Source organism: Carassius auratus, chromosome 32, assembly GCF_003368295.1.
Source record: "Carassius auratus strain Wakin chromosome 32, ASM336829v1, whole genome shotgun sequence".
In the NCBI taxonomy this organism is placed as follows: Eukaryota; Metazoa; Chordata; class Actinopteri; order Cypriniformes; family Cyprinidae; genus Carassius; species Carassius auratus.
Window position 1 is genome coordinate 3,901,698 of NC_039274.1, and position 20,428 is coordinate 3,922,125.

The following is a 20,428-nucleotide window of genomic DNA, read 5'->3' on the forward strand; positions in this document are numbered from 1 at the left end:
TGTGTTTTTATGTTGAACATATGTAAGTCACTCCTCGCCCTTCCTGTCCTGGCGTCCCAGCTCTAAGCAGTTGTGCAACTCTTGGAAAGAAAGTGTTTAGTCCAAAGAGTGTATGTGTGTGTGTGTTATACATTACAGTCCATCCAGCTCTTACTATGATACAATAGTGTTGTAATGTAGCAGAGCGGTCGACATGCTTTTGGCCCCCAGACACACTGAAACATTACAAAAACAGATACACTTTTGCTTAAAGTGATAGTCCACCCAAAAATGAAAATTAGCTGGAAATATACTCACGCTTCAGGCTGTCCAAGATGTAGATTAGCGTGCTTCCTCATCTAAACATTTGGGGAAATTTAGTATTACATCACTTGCTCACCAGTGATTCTTCTCAAGTAAATAGGTGCAGACAGAATGAGGATGCTGTTATAATGAGTTCAAACCAAAGCATAAAAAGAAAAAAATCATAATAATCCACAGGTAAAAACACTCACTAACTGAAAAGGATTCATTTGTGACCAAACATGGGATGTAATGTTAAATTCCTCCAAATCTGAAAAAAGAAAAGAAATCACACCTGTATGGCCTGAGGGTGGGTAATCTCTCTTTTTAATCCCTTTAACTGTTTTTTTTTTTATGTTACTGTATTAGTATGTGTTACAAAATGCATACCCTTGTGAAAAAGAAGTGTGCTTAATTGTATTGAATGCACACTTGTAGTGTAATTCAAATCTTAAAAAGATATTTTAAAATGCATATAATGTTAAAATTACGGTAAAAGAAAAATTTAAATAGAATGTAAGGCCGCTTGAGTGTACTTAAAATGATTACACTTTTATAATTAATTAATTAATTAATTACCATTTTATAATAATGTCAAATGTAAAGTATACTTTGCAGTACATTTTAAATCCTCTTTTAATCTTTCATTGTGGTTTAAAGAAGTACACTAATTTTGATATGTTGACTTGCATAATAAAGCACATGTAAAGCACTTAAAATGTAAATTATATCTATGGTGTGTTTTTCATTACATTCGTTAATAAATGTTCTCCATAACTACCCCTGACAGTATTAAGTTCTGCTTAAGTATGTAAAAAAGTACTTTTAACTTATTGCATTTAATATAAAATAAATGTAACATAATATATTTCCTTTTATTGTAAATAACACGCAATTAAATGTCCGACAACATAACATTCAGTTATTCTTTAAAATATATTATTTCCATACTCTTTTTAAAAGTATGTTTACTTCTTTGTCACAAGGGTACAAGTTTTAGCTGTGCATTTAGTCCTATTTTCCATGTTTAAAACTTTTTTTTCCTTCCTTGACATTAATATGTTTTGAAAAGAGGCTGGGAAATGTCAGGCACGTTCACACACTATGTGAATCCTGTTATGTGTTTACTCGGTCTTCTCCTTTAAGATTCCTATCGAAAGAGAGAGAGAGAGAGAGAGAGAGAGGGAGAGGAACTACATTTCCTCTGGGCCCTGAAAAACATACACAAACAGATCCCACAGACTTAGACCAGCCACTGACGTTTGAAAAGTGTTTGCATGAAGTTTAGCAGCTGTGTACCGTTGCATCATACTGTAATGTGTTTAATCATCTCCCTCCTCGTCTTTTAGCAGGATTAAACCTAACTATTGTGAACAGCTGTGCAAAAACATCTGTTTATGTGAAGGTAGCTGGAGGTGCACCAGAAATATCCCTACCATCTCAAAAACCATCCAAAGTTTGAAACTAATATCTGCTTGTACCATTGCAACCAGACAACAGGTCTTCTTTTATGAGTACTGAGCATTAGCTTTGGCTGAAGTGACCCCATTTTACCTCATAGGGGGAGTAATTCTGAGTCATGTGACCTGTTATAGTTCCATGCAGCAGCTGCCATTACTGTTGGGACATTTCATACTGGGATCGGATTGCTGGAATATCTTTCCACGCAATGCTGCTTTACATGTTGTGCACTTTAAGTCTCAGTCTCTGTTAATGGTCTGAGCACCAGGCAGCCAAAGAAAACAAAATCCCTCTGTTTATATTTTATGGACTTCATCTGACCCACCACTCACAACCGTAAAATAATAAGAACGAATAAACAGAGCAGTGTTTCGAATGTTAAGGTGCTTTAAAATACACCAACTCTAGTTTGTCTGCGTCTTCACCTGATACTGGTACTGTTGTGTTTTATCAGACCACAATTACTTAAAAATCAATATTTAGTTTGAGAACGGCTCCTTCCCACATGTCTTCTGGCCCAGATCCGGGCCACACAATGACTTTTCCCTCGGCCCAAGTACCGCAAAGAATTACGGCCCTGAAGTGGCCCAGAACTGGATTAAAGACTTGGGCCACACATGGGCTAACCGGCCCAAATCTCAGCCAGTTAATCAGCCTTAGCTGGCCCTGAACTGGGCCAAAACAGGTTTTATTATTGGTGCCAATTCTCAGCCTTAAGTAAACTAGAATCCCCAAATCTGTGCCTCACCTGAGCCTTATATAGCCTAGACCCATCCCATACAACTAGCAGTGTCGGCCCAGATCTGGCCCGAATGGATTGCATGCGGGCCAGATGTGGGCCGGCTCATGGCCAACACTATATTGCTGTCTGGGAATGTTAATATTTCATATTATTACCTTGTATATTACTATGATCGCAAATATTCATTTTGTGACATGCTTTAATGTAGACACAAACTATGCCAATAAAGTACATTAAACTGAATAGAAAATCAAACTTAAAACCATCTATCATGTAACTGTGCAATAAAAAATTTATTGCATTGGTTTTTCTATTTATTTTTATAAAGAACAAATCAACCAATAAAGATTGAGTGTATAAAGTATACAGTCTATAAGTGAAACGTAACAGATAGACACATGTAACTTAATCATAAGAGTTTATTACAGATATGTCAAAGAGAAATACATCAGTAGTCCAAATGAAGATGCATTGCAGTTGCAGTCCACTCTGGCAGAATATAATAGTAGTGTGAGGAGCAGGGCATAATTTAAGTTGTTAATCACTGTAAATACTATCCCGATCCACTCCCTCAAGGCGCGCGTTTCTTATTCAAAACATGCACCACCGGAAACACGACATGTTGCAATCTCTGACGAAACCGACGAGAGCCAATGAGCGTTTGATATCGCTGCTGTAAAACTTCTTAATGGCACATTTTTAAATAGTTACTATAGCTACAGAGGAAGGAGATACATATCGCCAATGAATGCGGTTTGAATTTGGATCTGATCCTCACACCAAGCATCACATGGATACAGGATTAGATCATGATCATTTTATTTAAAGGTCCAATTTTACGCGCTTTTTTGAAGGTTTGATTGTGTTTACAGTGTGCAATATAAAATGTGTTCATGTTTCGCGTGTAAAAAAACACAGTATTTTTCACACAATTCACCTATCTGTATACCGCTGTTTTCACTGTCACAAAAACGGGCTGATGACTTCCTTGTTCTATGAAGCCTCTCCTTCAGAAATACGTAACGGGTTCTTGATTGGGCCAGCGGTTCCTGTGTTGTGATTCGACAGCACCTGAGAGCAGGCTGCCCTCCTGGTAACATGATTGGGCTAGAACGCAGGTGCTGGAGATGTATTTATAGTCACAGGAGCGTTTTTACTGACGAGATGCGCATGAAAATCGCATTCGTTTTTTTGCACAGCCCTAACATCTAGTTAACAAAGCTAAACGGCGTTTCCCTTTGTGTAATAAGTTACAGAAACTGTTAAACGCACCAACTTGAATAATAAAATACACTTATTACTTGTGGTCCATAAACAACGCCTTCTCCAGACAAAGAGGGAACTGCTCCATCTTTCAAGAATAATCTTTGTGCGAATCCGGCATTAAACTGATTGAGATTGAGAAAGTTGTCCTCAGCAAAATGAGCTGCACATAGTTTTACATGTGGATTATAATTTTCGGGAACCGAGTTAAACATTAATTGTAACCATTAATCTCAAAGTACAGCGTTCCTGGGAAGCCCAAACAAAGATAATTGGACTCCAATATAAAAAAAAAACAGCGTTTCAACTTCATGGCGACAAAAACAAACAGCTCTTCCTTCTTCTCTGTCGGAGTGCAACAAGACCACGCCCCCCAGTTTGTGAATTCATGTGGGCGGAGGTTAGTCAAAAAACTGTTTTAGTGACGTCATTCCTGCAGGAACTAGAGGGCTGTAGTCCAAACAGGTCGTTTTTTGTAGACGGATTCTGTTAAATCAAATATCTCGCTTGGTATTGAACTTTGAGCTTTACAATTTTACAGATATTATTTACACTCTAACAACAACATTACACACTAACTAAAGTTTAAAACATGGGATCACAAAGAAGGGGACCTTTAATGCTTGTGCATGACAGCATACTAATAAAAATGATGTGCCCCCACTCTTTATGATAGATCAGGGTGTGTCCCATAGTAAACCAAATAAATATTACATATAACGATTAAATACTTTCTCTCTTTCTCTTTCTTTTTATGTAAGGATACTAAGATTATTTGTACCAAGAATAATAATATAAAATTTAATAAAATCATAATTAAGTAGTTTAATGCACCTGACTGATTTGCTTAATTTTGAAATGATAATGTATTCTGTTTTGACTTGCCATTTCAAAGACTAAATTTTAACAATACTACACTTCATTAAAATGTATGTGATCATTTAACCATTATCAGGCAATATTGTATTTATCTTCTTGTTTATTATGGGTCACATAATATGCTGCCAGATCATAGACAGATTTGGGCAACATATCACTGGACTGATCTGGGCCACACTCCTCCCACCAACAATCGGCCCTCATGTTGTTTGCCGGATCCCCGCCTTTCCGTCATTGCCTCATGTGGCCCAGCTCTGGCTGAAAGGGTACATGCCATTGCCAACAGGAGGCCAGCAGTGCCACCTTGAGGCCACATGTGGGCCAAGTCCGTTTGCTATGTGGGTTGTCAAGATCAACAAATGTCTAGCTGTGTTGTAATAGGTGAGTAATGTTTTCCAGATGTTGGGGAGCATGTGAAGTGGCTTATAGAAGAGGGAAACATCGAATTGGAAAAAAGGCACAACATTTATGGAAAAGTTGTAGGATCTCTGTTTATTCAAGATTTTGTTTTATATAGATTACAGCTGTACTGTACACAGCTGCAAACCCTTACACGTTTAATAAAATGCTCTGAGAATTTAAGTAAATTCATTGTCTTATGGAAGCTTACAGTGGTAATTGAGGTTGACATTATGGTAACGAGTGGAGTCTGTAGTTAGGTCAGAAACAAGGCTGTTAGTAGATGAAAGGTCTTGTTATGTAAGTTCGTTAGCAAAACTAGTAATGTGTGGTATCGCAAGAAATCAAGCCCCCCTCCAAAATTGGTTCTCTGTCTGAACTCAAGCGCTCTCATTGAACTTTTAATGGGTGCCGTCTTTAGTGACTGATCACAATTCCTCCAAAATCATGTTATAATGTTATAATGACCATTTAAGTCTTAGCCTATGTAGTAGTGTAGCATACAAATACACAATTAGACTGATAATAGTTTATCAAGTGAAATAATTAATCTTGTTCATTTGTTTTATAATGCACTATATATTTTAAATTATTGTTTGTGTTTATTTAGTATAACTCATATAAGATGGAAAGATGATTCAGAGGGAGAACCTAATTTCCTACTTCTTTTGAAGCGGTTCTTTTCAGTGAAATGCCGCTTTGGTTTGTCAAATCAGACTGAATCAGTTCAAACAGGTCTCCAGTAAACACTGTTAACAACTTCATCTCAATCATCTACCTAGTTTTACAGATATATTTGACAGTCGGCCTCGAAATCTAATTTTAGAACTTGTAATATGTGCTTTTGCCAACACATCTTTGCAATGAAACACTCCAACCAGTAAACGATTTATGAACTAGCGGGTCTCGAGGTAATGGTACACTGACTTTATGATCTATTCACAGCAGTTTTAGATTTGAAATGAATATGACTGCTTCACTGATAGTAACACTAATCACCATAACAGACATTTTAAATGAAACTATTTACAGTGGGTGTAAATAAACTCCAACTGTGTTCGCTGATTTGATCATAACATTGAAAAACATATCAATAAAATTTCAAGGAATATGTCTTTTAATTATGCAGTCATCACAGCATGACAGTATCCGAGTCATCTGTTGAATGCATCAAAAATATGCTGTATGGTGAGTGCAGTGATTTTGTTTAGTGGTTGTTATTCCACATCTTTAGCCAAATCACCAAACCCATATTCCTCTAATGGGTCCAGCGTGTTTCTTGTAAACGGGTTCCAACTGGGCCACTAATTTCCAGTCTTTGGAGTGCTTCTGACCACAACACAAACACGGGGAAACAGATGTGGATGCCATCACATCACTCAAGGTGTCAAATTTTGCTGTGGATGTAGAGTGAAAGAGAGTAGCTTGTGCTTCCCTTTAGCCAGATACCATAAAGCTTATGAAATTTGATGTTATTACCAGTGAAGCAATAAAGTCAGGTGACAGGCTGTGCCTCAGTATAAAATATATGATTTTATATTTCTTAATGTGTTACTGATCTAAACTTCTGGAGTGGTAAACCACTGTTACAGTGTGCAGAAATAAAGTGCGGCAGGGATAACATTTTTTTATAGCCCAACCTAACAGAAGTTAGATTCCCACAACATCCATTGGATTATTGTAGAAAAAAAGCTCAGTGAACAACAAAAATCTATGGTTCTTATGTATTTGATGTTTTGTTCATTCAGATAATCTTCACAATTGAACATAACTTAGTCAGAAATAAAAATCTAAATTTAGGCTATGAACAAACTACAAGTTGCACAATTTGAACACCATTACTAAACCTTCTACAGATCATTGAAATGATTTAAATCTACAAGTTTGAGTAGAAGAGTTTGCAAGAGCAGGAGTATAAACACAACAAGGGTGTAAAAGCAAGTGTGTATGTGAGTTTATTGGTGTGGTGTGATGACTCTTAGGGCCCTATCTTGCACCCAGCGCAATTGACTTTGTACACCGACGCATGTGTCATTCCTATTTTGCACCCGCGCAAAGCGCGCTTTTCCCTCCACAGAAGCACGTCGCTAAACTAGTGAATGAACTTGCGCTCCCTGGGCGGTTCAGCGCAAAAAAGGAGGCGTGTTCCGGCGCAAACAATCCCTGGTGCTATTTTGATGTTCCATTAAACAATTGCGCCACTGACCAGAAAAAACCTAGTCTAAAGTCAGTGGCGCGTTGCGCGTTGTTCATTCTGCTATTTTAAGGGCGCATGCTTGACCATAATGTATAGCGTGCACAACGCGCATACACTTTGTTCATGTAATCTACACAGATGCAACAGTTATTTTTGCAAATCATAAATTGTTACACTTAAAAAAAATATTAACACATGAGATGACGGAAATCATTGTGGTGTGCCACGAAGATGTGAAAAAATAAATCTAGCTTACAAATTATTCAGGCTAATTGTAGTAATTAAGGATCAGACCTGTTTGAGGTCATATATGTATAAGGACATCTGACAAATTGGTTTGACCGTCAAGAACCAGGAAAAAAAAAATCGATGAAACAATTGTGGCTATTTCCTCCCACGCCTGTTTAACCGACGCTATTTTGGGTGGGTTTCTCCCATCCCCATACAACACAACTTCTGTCTTTCACTGCTCTTACAAGAACATCAGTCTCCTCGGCTGTGAACCGCTCCTGGCGTGCGCCTGGTAAATACGCCATAATAATAGCAATCCATAATGGAACTTGCGCACCTGCTTTTAAAGGGAATGTTGGATGACGCTCTGATTGGTTTATTTCACGTTACGCCCAAACCACACCTATGAATAGTGAAGCTACTTCAGACCAACCCATTTTAGATTTGCGCCGGGCGCAAGAGCCATTTATCCCGCCGGGAAAATAGCAACAGCGCCGAGACCCGCCCACAAAGTTACTTGCGCTTCGCGCTTTGACACTTGCGTTTCAGATCGTTAAAATAGGGCCCTTAATGTCAATCTCTGTAGTTCCATTTTGCCATTGCTCGTAGGCTCCTGCTTTAAGACACATCAGTGCTTAAAAAAAGGGTTAAACAATGCAGCAAAACATCAACAAAATCAAATGCAACATACCATATATAAAGTGACGTGAAATACAGCCAAGTGTGGTGACCCATACTCAGAATCTCTGCATTTAACCCATCCAAAGTGCACAGCAGTGAACACACACCCAGAGCGGTGGGCAGCCATTTATGCTGAAGCACCCAGGGGTTCAGTGCCTTGCTTAAGGGCACCCAAGTCATGATATTGCCAGCCCAAGATTCAAACCTACAACCTTAGGGTTAGGAGTCAAATGCTCTAACCACTAGGCCACGACTTCCCCAAATATAATCATGCATAATAATTTAAAACGGGTAAGATAATAAGCCTATATTAGCAATTAAACGCCACAGAATTTAATCGGGGTTTTTGTCATTTGGAAGAAAGAAATGAATTAGTTAATAGCTGAGATATTGCCAGCATGGACAGATTGCATGATATTCTATCCTTACAAAAAAACAACAACAACTAAAAACTAAAATAATAATAATAAAAAAGCTACTTAGTTTATCAAGCTGTATTGCATCACCAAAATCTTTCCTGAAAAAAAAAAAAAAAAAAAAAAAACAGTTGACAACCACTAGTATAGAGACTGCGTGATGTGAGAACAGCAGGTGTTTCATGACGGTTATACGGTGTGGATGTTCTGGTTGCTAATTTTCAACAGTGAAGCCTTGTTTGTAAGAGTGTGTGTGTGTGTAAGCTGTGATTTGAGGCTGACGCTGCAGAATTTGCTGCAGTGAGGATGGAAAGACGCAGAACTGTTGAGAGAGGGAGAGGGAGAAAGTGTGAAAGGACAAGCAGCTGCATCCTCTCGTCCTGACTCTCTATGAACTCCTGTGTTAGGTGTGTGCGTCTGTGTTTAGAGTATGATGCTGTCCACGAGGGAAAACGCATGTTCCTGACTTGTCATTTATTCAGCGCAGGGTGTGTGTGTTATCGGACAGTACAGGGATGCGTTGGAGGAGGCGGAGGTCTCCGGGACAGGGCAGGCAGGGGGAAACGAGAGGATCGGAGGCAGTGTTCACCATGCCCTTCTTCAGAGGTAAAGGATCTTTACTGTATTCATCTTTATGCTGCTCCAAACACTTTTAGGTGAAAGTGTGTGCTCTTTGTAGCGACTGTGCATGATTTGTAACGTTCAGTGTGTTTGTCACTGGTCACTCATTCATCATGCGCTCTATTCCATCACACACACTGATCGCACATTTGATCAGTTTGCTTACAGACACACACAGTTTAGTCTTCTGCAAACTCATCAGCTGTAAAAAAAAAAAAGTTGAAGGAATTAGACTACATAAGGTGATTACCTTTTTACATAAAATTACATATTTATTAGATTGAATAATAATATTAACATTCTTTATAAAGAATAATTTGTATTATTGTTAAAGAAAACTCAAGAATAAAATAAAAACATGTTTTTTACCCCTGTGATGTTAATAATATTAATTATGAACGAAGTACAATTTTCATTTGTTGATATAGCCATTTATACAATTCTTGGGAGTTTGCACTGATTGAAAAAAGGAGTCAGTGATGCAGTATACAGTACGAGCAGTTAAAGTTAACACTTTTAATTGTATGTTATCAAATGTGGAATGGTGGTGATTTTCTGACGTCTTTTCTCCATCTCTTACATGAGTACTGGTATGTTGGTCTTATGACTGCAGTATCACTCTACTGTTTATCAGCGAGCCAGACCTCAGATTTCTGCTCACTCACGCAACATCTGCAGTTCTTTTCATACCTGTTTTGTGGGCTAAAACAGATAAAAAGTAGCGGATTAAAGCCGAGCATTGAGCTGTAGCCTCTAGGCATGTGGCACAGAGACCTTCAGCTCCAATCATCATATGACACCTCATTGCAGCCAAACCAAACATTTCATTTTTCATGTGTGCACTAAGGAGTGGCCTGAAGGTTTCACACTGGTATTCATCTATGGTGTGTTTAATCCATTTACCTGTGAGTATATTTGTTTGTTTGTGGTTTCTGTAGTTTAAGCTTTAAAAAGAGGCCTGAGAACAATGTTTTTGTGTTTTCTTTTATACAGAGAAACGATTTTGGCTTTCTGGGTGAGATCATTGCATTTCGTTTGATCCATATTTCATGAAACGGGTTTCTCTTCTGAATTCCTCTGAAGTCTTCTGATTCTGGTCCAGGCAGTGGAACCAGTATGTCGAGGAACTGAGATGCTCTTTTATTCTTTCAGTTTGTGTTGCTGGATAAGATTAAAAGAGATCTTTCACGACTGGCTATTGTTGCATTGTTTCATTATTAACGCAAAACAGATGGTTCAATAATTGGAGGTTTCTACAGAGACCCTTTTTATACATTGATTGAATGTTTTTTCTTTTTTTTATTATTAGTGGACAGGTTTCATTTGAGTTTACAGGTTATTACCTATTATTTGTCTTTATATCTATTGTCATTTGGATTCTTGCTCATGAAATCACAATTGACTCACCACTGCCTTTCTATTGCTTTTATGACTTTTATGATTACCACGAAAATATTATGTTTTCAACATTGATGATAATGTTAAATGTTTCTTGAGCATCAAATCAGCATTTTAGAGTGGTTTCTGAAGGACCGTGTGGCACTGAAGACTGGAGTAATGATGCTGAAAAGTCAGTAAAATTTGAAGTTAATTAAAAATAGAAAAGTTATTTTAAATATATATTTATATTTTCATAATAAAATAATAATAAAGTAATTTATAAAAGTAATAAAGTAAATAAAATAAAATAATTTCAAAAACATTAAAAAAAACATTTGAACAGTAGTGTATGTTAATACAGTAAATATTTGAAGAAACATCACTGTGCATTTCTGCAGACTGGGACCATTTCTTTACTCGGTTGAAGTCTTTATTAACACTGAGGACTGGCCAGATCTGTGGTAATTCTTTCTGGTAGTATTTGAATTAGGGTAGTAACCAGTGATGGTTTGGCATCAGATTAAATATGCGGTTTAGCAATTGCGGTTGTTCCACTTCTTGAATTCCTCATGTTGTTCTGAAGTAACATATAAGTTGCATTTGTCTTTTTTTGCCCTCCTGACTAATGCCATTAGCTCATATTTGGCAGCTGCAACTCAGCGCTAACCCCAGCGTTTGTTGTCGTCGTTGTTGTTTATTTTTAGAGGAAACCGCTGAGAGTGTTCTGCCGCCTTATAGTGCCATGCTACGACATTCACGGGCATGCTGGGATAGCTAAATCCCCAGGCCTGTTGACAAGTCTCAATAGCATGTGCCCATTGTGGGTCTTACAGCAGATTTGTGGATTCTGTTCTCGTGACTAATATTTAGATAAGAAAAACATCCTAACAGGAAGGCAGATCTAAAAACACATCTACAGAGAGCCTGAATCATCTGCTTTGTTGAATTAAGTTTGGTCGTTCGCTCTCAGCCAATCATCTCCATGGAAACAGACAGAATGACTTTCAGAAATTCGGTATGATGGTAGCCCGATGTGAAATCACCTGGTGTGAAAAAGATGTTGTAATCATATTACATGCACGATGTCTCTATGCTGTCTAATTACATTGACGACTGTCATGAGCCAAGCTGTGAACTGATGCTCAACATTCAAGCTTGTAATCATCATGTTGCATCATCACATCATCTTGCACTTTAAAGCACTTTAAGCTCCGCCACTCTTCCTTTTCCCTCCATTTGCAATGATGTCATCCTCTCCATTTTGTTCGTGTTTGTTTTACATTCCTCAGTGAGTTGGGACTGATCATGCATCTGGCTGAAGAGGATGTGTACTGTATGTTTTACTGTATTATATTACTGAAGTGGAAACGCCTCTTTTTACTTCCACTTGAGTTTCACAAATATGGGGGGATGGGAGTGAAGGTATAGAACGAGACTCAAGAAATGGTGCTGATGGCCTGTCCCCACTTTCCAAGCAGGAAATGAGCACCGTGTGGATTGTGTACATGTGTGCGTGTATACGTGTGTTTTTTTGCACGTGTGTTTGTGAGGCTCCAAGGTGCAAGGGGTGCATAAGCGTCCCCCGACGTCTGGTAATACTCAGCAGATGTTTTCCACTTTCCATGTTCATATTAATCCAGTCATGTGGACAACAAAGAAACAACCTTTTTCTTGTACAGCTCTCTCTTTTCCAGCACAAATCAACCCATTTCTCCGTTTTCACAGCACTGATGGTTATCTCAGCTAGGCAGCCCTTCCAGAGCAATAGCGTTCTCACCATATTTCTCACACACCCTCTTTCTACCCTCTGTGCTTGAACTCCATAGTTTCATTTTTTTTATAAATATAAGCCTGTTCCAGTTTTCAAATTGTTTTTGAAATGTACACAGTGGTAAATATAACCCCTCTAGATCGAGTGATGTATTCACTATCAGTATGGTCTGCAGTGAGTTGCAGGCATTTCGTCTTTATAACAAGTCGGTCAGGTTTCTTCATTGTTTGCTTTGTTCACATTCTCTAAGAGGCTTGAAGCAATGACTTTTTCCATTAAACCATTTTCATTAAATACTATCGGTTTTGTTTATTTATTTTGTGGGATTTTTAGGGTTACGGTGAGAGAGTTGAGCACCCAAACCAGTGCTGTTTTCTTCATGCACGTTGGATTTGGACCAGTTTAGAAATGTCATTGTCTTTCCAACGTTTATTCTTTAAAATGTTTTTGTCTTTGTGAGGGAATGAATGTTTTTCTACCTCACTACATGCCTTTCATTCCACTTGTCCTTTGAGTCTGAATCTTTTTGTTGGCTGCTTGTCCTGGCACACGTGGACTCATCTTGGATGCTGCAGGCTCACATTAGGAGCTCTTCCCTGACCACACACACCTCCCAGTGGTGCAGGGAGGCCACGGCCCTGTTCTCTTTTGCTGGTTAACCCAACTCAGCTTCTTATACCACTGAAAATATCTTTTCACTGCTTCAGGGAAACAATGGCAGCACTCAGTGAGTCAGTGCATATCGATAAAGCACTGTGAAATGTTTATTCACTGTTCTTTTCAGGTGATGTAAGATTATTTCTACACTCTGCAGCTGCAGAAAAATTACATCATGGCTATATACACACCATATACATACACACACGACCATTTAAGAGTTTGAGATTGGTAGGATTTATGTTTTTGTCTCTTATACTTATCAAGGCTGCATTTACTTAATCAAAAATACAGTAAAATTTTAATTACTATACAATTTAAAATAAATGTTTTGTATTTTACTATATTTGATATCTTAATTTATTCAGCAAAGCGGAATTTTCAACAGCCATTACTTCACATAATCATTCAGAAATCATTTTAAAATACTGATTTGATGTTCAAAAAACATTTCTTATTATTATCAGTGTTTAAAACAGTTGGGCTAATAAATGTTTTTTTTTTCATCTTTCAATAGTCTTCAATATCAGTTTTGATAAATTTTATGCATCCTTGCTATATACATACTTGTCATGGCCAATTTTTTTGGCAGTGACATACATTTTGTGTTTTGCAAAGTTTGCTGCTTCAGTATTTGTAGATTATTTTCCACAAAGTTTTAAAGGCTTTTATTGGAAAAAAAAATAAAAATATAATAAGTCAGTATTTCCAGTGCTGTCCCTTGTTCCTCATAACCTCTGCAGTTCACTCTGACATGCTGGATATTAGCTTCTGGACCAAATCCTGACTGATGGCGATCCTTTCTTGCCTTATAGTTTTCGGAGTTGATCACAATTTGTGTGCTTCTGCTTGTCCACTCGCCTTTTGAGGACTGACCACAGGTTCTCTATGGGATTTCGATGTAATGATCTTCGAGCCACTTCTTTATCACTCTTGCTTTGTGACATGGTGCTCCATCATGCTGGAAAATGCACAGATCATCACCAAATTGATCTTGGATCATTGTAAGAAGTTGCTCTTGCAGCACGTTACCATACCATTCTTTATTCATGGCAGTGTTTTTGGGCAGAATTATGAGAGAGCTTCACTGCAGTCAAACCTCTCTCCTTGAAGTTCTTGATGATCTGGTACATGGTTCTTTCAGGTGCAATATTCTTTGTAGCAATTTCCTCCCATGATGTGATACCATTTTGATACAAAGTGATGATGGCTGCACATGTTTCTTCGGAGATAACTATTGCTACAATGAACACAATGATTGAAAGTCTTGCTTTTCTCATTTTAAAGCACTCAGTTTGCTCTTACAATTTAATTAGTACGATAGTGATTAACCTGACTAGCACTCATTCACACTTTCACATGTGCTGCTGATATGATTAGTCAATTAATGTTAGCTGGTCATTTTGTGTGCAGGATCAGGAATATATATATATATATATATTTTTTTTTTTGTGAAAAGTGTATTTTTTGGCCAATAAAGCTTTTAGCAATTATTTAATATGCATCTGATAACTCTACACAATAATCTAGAAACTATGTGAATGAACACAACAGCTTAAGCAGCAAACTACTCACAGCAGACTAGACGGTACAAGTTAAGACATTGCAGATCATTTGTTTAAAGTTTGACAGGCTCTGGATTGTTGTGTGTATTTGTGTTTTTCTTGCATGTGTGTAATGTCTCTGTCTCAATTATATCCTTATTATGGATTTTCTGACTCACTCTCTCACACACCGATCAGTGTCAGATTTGATGGTGGTGACAGAGGGTTATATGAGTGCGTGTATGGGAAGGGAAGGCCTTTGTCAGTATGCCCTCTGGCCAGTTTGAGGGAGACACACACAATAAGGTTTTAGAGCATCACTCAGCATGCGCTCCAGGTCAGAGAAAAGTGTTTAGTACATTTCAGTATATATTTTGTACGTGTATGCTCCTACTAGGAATTGTACGTATTACATGTGTTGTTGCTCAAAAACTTTAACTGTTACAATGAGTGTCACATCACAACACCAGCGGACTGACTGGTTTAGATAAATACTGGATACTGGAGAACCACCAGTGGGATGTGACCTATCATCTTATATTCTCCAGAATCCATCTCATAAAGTGTGCATGAACTCAATCTTGATCTGCACTCAGTTTTCATACAGCTGTCTATTCTTTCTTTTTCATGGTATGTTCTATTGAATGATAAATGTATCATGCATATTTGTATACAAAAAAAAAATATTTGTGTAAATTAATATTAAAGGGATAGTTAATCTAAAACTGAATATTCTGTCATCATTTACTCATCTTCAAAACCATATGACTTTTTTTTATTTTCTTCTGCGGAGCACAAAATCAGTTATTTTAAAGAACTTTGAGAGCCAAACAACACTGGAGCCTAGAGTCCTGCAATGGGTCGGGTAGGGTGGCTAAAACGGGTGGAGAGTGGAGTACATAAAATTGTTGACAACGAATCTTTAAAAGAAATGTGGAGAAGTGTGGAGAAAGTGTGTTGTAATACGAGATCAGGAAAATAACATCTTAAGCGGTTTTGCGGCTTGCAAACGATGCCATAAAGTTTTGGTGTTTTTCATTAATAGTTCTATTTGCATATAGTTATCAGGTTCCATAGCCTATTTAGGTTCCGATGGTAAAACGAAGTGCACTTTAGCCTGTTTCATTAGCCCATTCATGATGCTGTTGTGATGTTTAGAGAGGTGCGAGATAAAAAATAAAGCACTTTAATTGGAATGATTTTAGCGTGTGTGATTTATCGCTCGCACAAATCGGGTAACGGACCAAATATTAACAGGTCTGGGTGGGTGCGGATTGAATTTTGATATTATCATGGGTCATGGGTCAGACCTGGTGATAAACTTTGTGGGTACAGGCGGGGACGGGTCTCCAAACATGGACCCGTGCAGGACTCTCCTGGAGCCCATTGACTTCCACTGTAAAAAAAATCTCTTATGTTCTTTTATGTTCCACAAGATAAAGAAAGCTAAACAGTTTGGGAATTTTGTGAATAATGACAGATTTTTCATTTTAGGTGATCTATCCCTTTAATTATAATAATGTGGGTTCCAGAAGTCTGAGATCATTGATGAAAGGCATATATTTAGCATTTTTCTTATTTTAATACAAAAATGTATCTAAAAATTGTAAAAAAAAAAAAAAAAACAGTTCTACACCTTTTTGACCTCAAGTCCCAATTATGCCCACAACAATATTCAAAGACCCCCTTTTTTAAATTTAGAGGAGTGTCAATAGTTTAAAATATGTAACAGAAAAAATCATAATTGAAAATTCAGATAATTAAATTATAGAATTCCAGAAGTTGGGGGTTTTAGTTTGTTTTAAATCTTCCTTTTTTCTTATTTTAAAATGTTTATGTTGTCTTATTTGAAAGTCATTTTGAGGCCCCTTTGTAAATTTGCTGAGGCCCCCTAGTGGGTCCTGGAGCCCTGGTTGAGAACACTGATCTAGAAAAAGTTTGACCCAGTCCTGCTCAAGTAAATGCACTCATATGCCTCTGTGTTCAAAATGTGGTTTAAATGGAACAATATTTTAATTCTCAAAAAAAATAAAAATAAATAATGTCCTGTCTGTTCCTGAGCATGTCATAATCACTAAAAACCTATATTTCTGGGTAAGAATGAGTTCAAATATTACAGGTAATAAGGCTGTAGAAAAAAAGAAAGGGAGCTTGGGAGACGGAAATAGGAGGATGGAGAGTGTCTGACAGGCTTAATTGAGTTTATAGGCAGTTGAGAGTGGAGATAGTGGCATCTTTATATACTGGAGAACAGATCAGCCCAGTGCTTAACTGAAAGACAGGCCAGCTGGGAGCCTATGCACAGCTCAGTCAAAGAGTCACACCAAATCTGTGTGTGTGTGTGTGTGGAGGAGGCCTAACTCCTCCCTGTAATTCAGTGTGTGTATGTGTGTGCAAGCCTCAGTTTCTATATGTGTTTGATATACTGTTGGACTGTTTGTTAGCTGCGTCTTTTCATCCTTGTGAAAAGGTATGTATATTTGCTCGCAAATTTGAGTATAAATATGTGTTATACATTTGTGTGTGTGTGTTTGTGTGTGAGTGTGTTTGTGTGTATTCCTTTATTTTATTCTGTGCGGTATATGGACTCATGCTGCATTGCAGTTCTGATTTGCTAAGATGGGCTGAAAGTGAGGATGGTTTCAAAATAATAGCATACATTTTAATTTCATCAATTAACTTCAAGACCAACCTTTGCATTTTAAAAAGGTCCAATTGATGGCAAAAGAAATGCTAAGAAATATAAAATATTATTTCCCACTGACAAAAAATTGATATAACTGACTTAAAACCATTTTTGGTGGTGACTTTTGCATAGTGATGTGTGTGTGTGTGTGTGTGTGTGTGTGTATATTAGGGCCGGGACTTTAACGCGTTAATTGAGATTAATTAATTACACAAAAAATAACGCGTTAACTAAGATTAATTAATTACAGAAAAAAAAATTCCCGCATTTTTAATAACTTATTTTTGCACCGCGGAACGTTTCTCACTGGACGCGTTTCGGCGGGACCGATTATACTGAAGCACCAACTAGCGTTCGCATATCACCGCAGCAGCACATCGAGTCTCAAGTATCACCTCAACGCAAAACATATAGCAGCTAGCGTGGACTTTACACTTTATGTTGAACTATGTATTATTTTGTTGGTGCAACAGTTTATGTTGAACTCTTTATTGTTTTGGCCAATGGAAAGTTGGACTGAGTATGTTATGGCCTCTGAAGCAACAGAGAGATGTTTTCTAATAGTCAGTGTTTCCAATGTTCTGAATGTAATTGACAGTATTGTGTTTTACTTAAAAAAAAAAACACTTTACAGAAGGTTCCAGCACCAATAAGCTTCCTGAATTTCTGAACTTTACTATTTCTAAATTGTTTCTGAATATGCTATTGCTACACTTCATGGCAAAAATTGCACTGGTCTGCTAGACTTGGTTGAACAAAAATAAACAATATTTTGTTGCTTAAGCTTATGTATTCAGTCATTATTCAATGGTATACTATAAATCCATGTGAAAAAAAATTACTTCTCACTGTTCTCAGGTCAAATATTTATCTGCGATTAAAATGCGATTAATTTCGATTAATTAATTACAAAGCCTCTAATTAATTAGATTAATATTTTTAATCGAGTCCCGGCCCTAGTATATATATATATATATATATATATATATATATATATATATATATGTATATTATTTACACCTGCAGCAGCATGTGCAGTTACATTCACATCCACTAGAGGGAAGAACAACACTATTTATCACTGCCTTGAACTCTGCCTGATCTGCCTATACCTGCCTACTCATGGCTCCTTAATTTTTTATGGGCTTTATTTTAAATCTCTGCAAAATGAAGCACCTGCTGTAACCGATGGATCCTAGATTTGTAAAAGCTCTCATGTACAGAGAACAGCAGCCGCAGTGGCCCCAGGCCTTGGAAAGAAGCTCTTACTGAGAGAGATTATGTTGTCTGCCCTGCTGTTTACAATATGAAGAGGAAGGACAGAGAGAGAAAGAGACAGAAATTTTTGTTACCTTAGTAGGATATAGGTTGAAATAGATTGAGGAACTGAGTATTTCCTTCCTTTTAAGGGTTTATATCCCAGACCCAGAGTGTGGAGTTTTTGGCATGAAATTGTAATGCAAAGTGTATTTTGATATTCTATAATAATCTTGACATGGGGATGAAGAAGGCTGACATCATAAATGCTCACATGCACATGATTATGTATGTACACATGAAAAAACGTGTGCAAGCATGCATTCACATTTTGATACCAATAAGATGACAGGAAATGAGAGAGATTATGCTGATTTTGTTCCTTCTTCTGTTTCCTCTATAATGACTCTTGGGATCTGGAAAGATAAGACGCAGTTCTACATCAAATGCTGTTCAAGATGCAGCTCTGCCTCAAACTCTCCATCATTAGGGCCCAAGCCCTAGGGGGTGCAGGACCCTGTTGTTTTTGAAAATGGGATGAAATGAAACTCTTGAAAATGGGCACACACGTTGGAAAATTGGCACATACGCAGAGGCTGGGTGTGGCACAGGGACTCTACAGTGCCCTTGGAACACAGTCAGAAATCTTGCTGCATATCTCATAAATACTTGCACGTATACATATGAAACTCAGTACACATATAGAACTCACAGACCTGAACAACTTTTGCACTGCATGTCATAGGCTTCACCCAACAGGACGTGAGGTATTCAGGGTTTTCTGAAAAGAGTATATCAAAAAAAGTTATATTCCTCCTAGATTTTTCATCCAACTGGCACCAAACTCGACCAATATGATCTCAAGACATTGAGGATGCTAAATTGGAAACGGATTTATGATATCTTAGACGGTTTGGCCATGGTAAGGGCAATAAATTTACAGGGAATAAACAGAAACATGAAGTGTGTTACAACTTCAGTATACATTGTCTAATTTTGATCAAACTTCAGCAATATGTTCACTGAAGGAGGCCAATCAAATATATGTGACTATAATAAGTTAAAGTAATAGCACCACCAATTGGCAGAAGGAAGTGTGTCATATTCAAAATGCTTTGAAAACACACTTATTTTTTCCAAATTTGTTTCAAACTTTCTTAAGAATAATGTCAAAACATGGCCATAGTAAAACTGTGAAGGGATTCTTAATATCTTAAATATGGTTGCCGTGGCAAAATGTTGAACTTTAATGCTCCTCTTATGTGTTTTTGAAACACTTAACATGAAACTCAACACACACACATAAGTTTTATCAATCATAAGAGTTTGACAAAAGTTCAGAAAGTTCTTGGACTTCTCTGTGCATCCTCTTTGAGGTGGTGACCATAGACCTCCATTATGTGAGTCACAGACAAGAACAGTTGGACCTAAAAATATCAAAATGGGAAATACCGCGGAAACAAAGAAACTTACATCTTGGATGTCCTTGAGTGGCAATGTCTCATAAGCAATGCAGGTGTTTTGTAGTTGGATGTAAAAGCAGGGCTGGAAATGGGGGGTGGGAACGGTCCAGGGAGTGAAGAAAGCCACTGGAAGGCAAGCCTGCAACCCTTAGCTAAAGTGGTGTTTTGACACAAACTTCTCATGGGGGTGGGCTTAACAGTGATCTACTTTGATTGGATAGTGAGCTTTTGATGGATAGGTGCTCTCTTACCAGGAAGTACAAACGTCACTCAGTTGCGCGCATATTGGAAAGCTCTCGCAGTGATTTGTATTACTTAATATGTAAATAATATCTGACCTTCGATAGTTTTAGTCTGTAAAGACGAGTTCTTGTCCTTCAAGGCAGCTTGAAGTAAGCTCTCCTCTCTTCTCCTCTCCTCTCCTATCCTATCCTATCCTATCCTATCCTATCCTATCCTATCCTATCCTCTACTCTACTCTACTCTACTCTACTCTAC

The 20,428-nt window shown here is 37.6% G+C and overlaps 1 protein-coding gene across 5 annotated transcripts in view; it reads left to right on the top strand.

Annotated features, from left to right (window-relative positions):
- The window catches only part of LOC113051386 (NHS-like protein 2), an 80,700-nt gene that overhangs the window by 3,602 nt on the left and 56,670 nt on the right, over positions 1-20,428 (top strand). Inside the window, exons 1-2 of one of the 5 annotated variants that reach the window (XM_026215092.1) lie at positions 8,319-8,958; positions 9,034-9,157. The exons of 2 other annotated variants lie outside the window; for them this stretch is intronic. In XM_026215092.1, the coding sequence (XP_026070877.1) occupies positions 9,067-9,157 (91 nt within the window). In that variant the 5' untranslated portion in view covers positions 8,319-8,958; positions 9,034-9,066. Of the gene's footprint in view, positions 1-8,318; positions 9,158-20,428 lie in introns of those variants that run through there. 2 more of the 5 variants (XM_026215088.1, XM_026215089.1) reach the window with 2 other exon arrangements.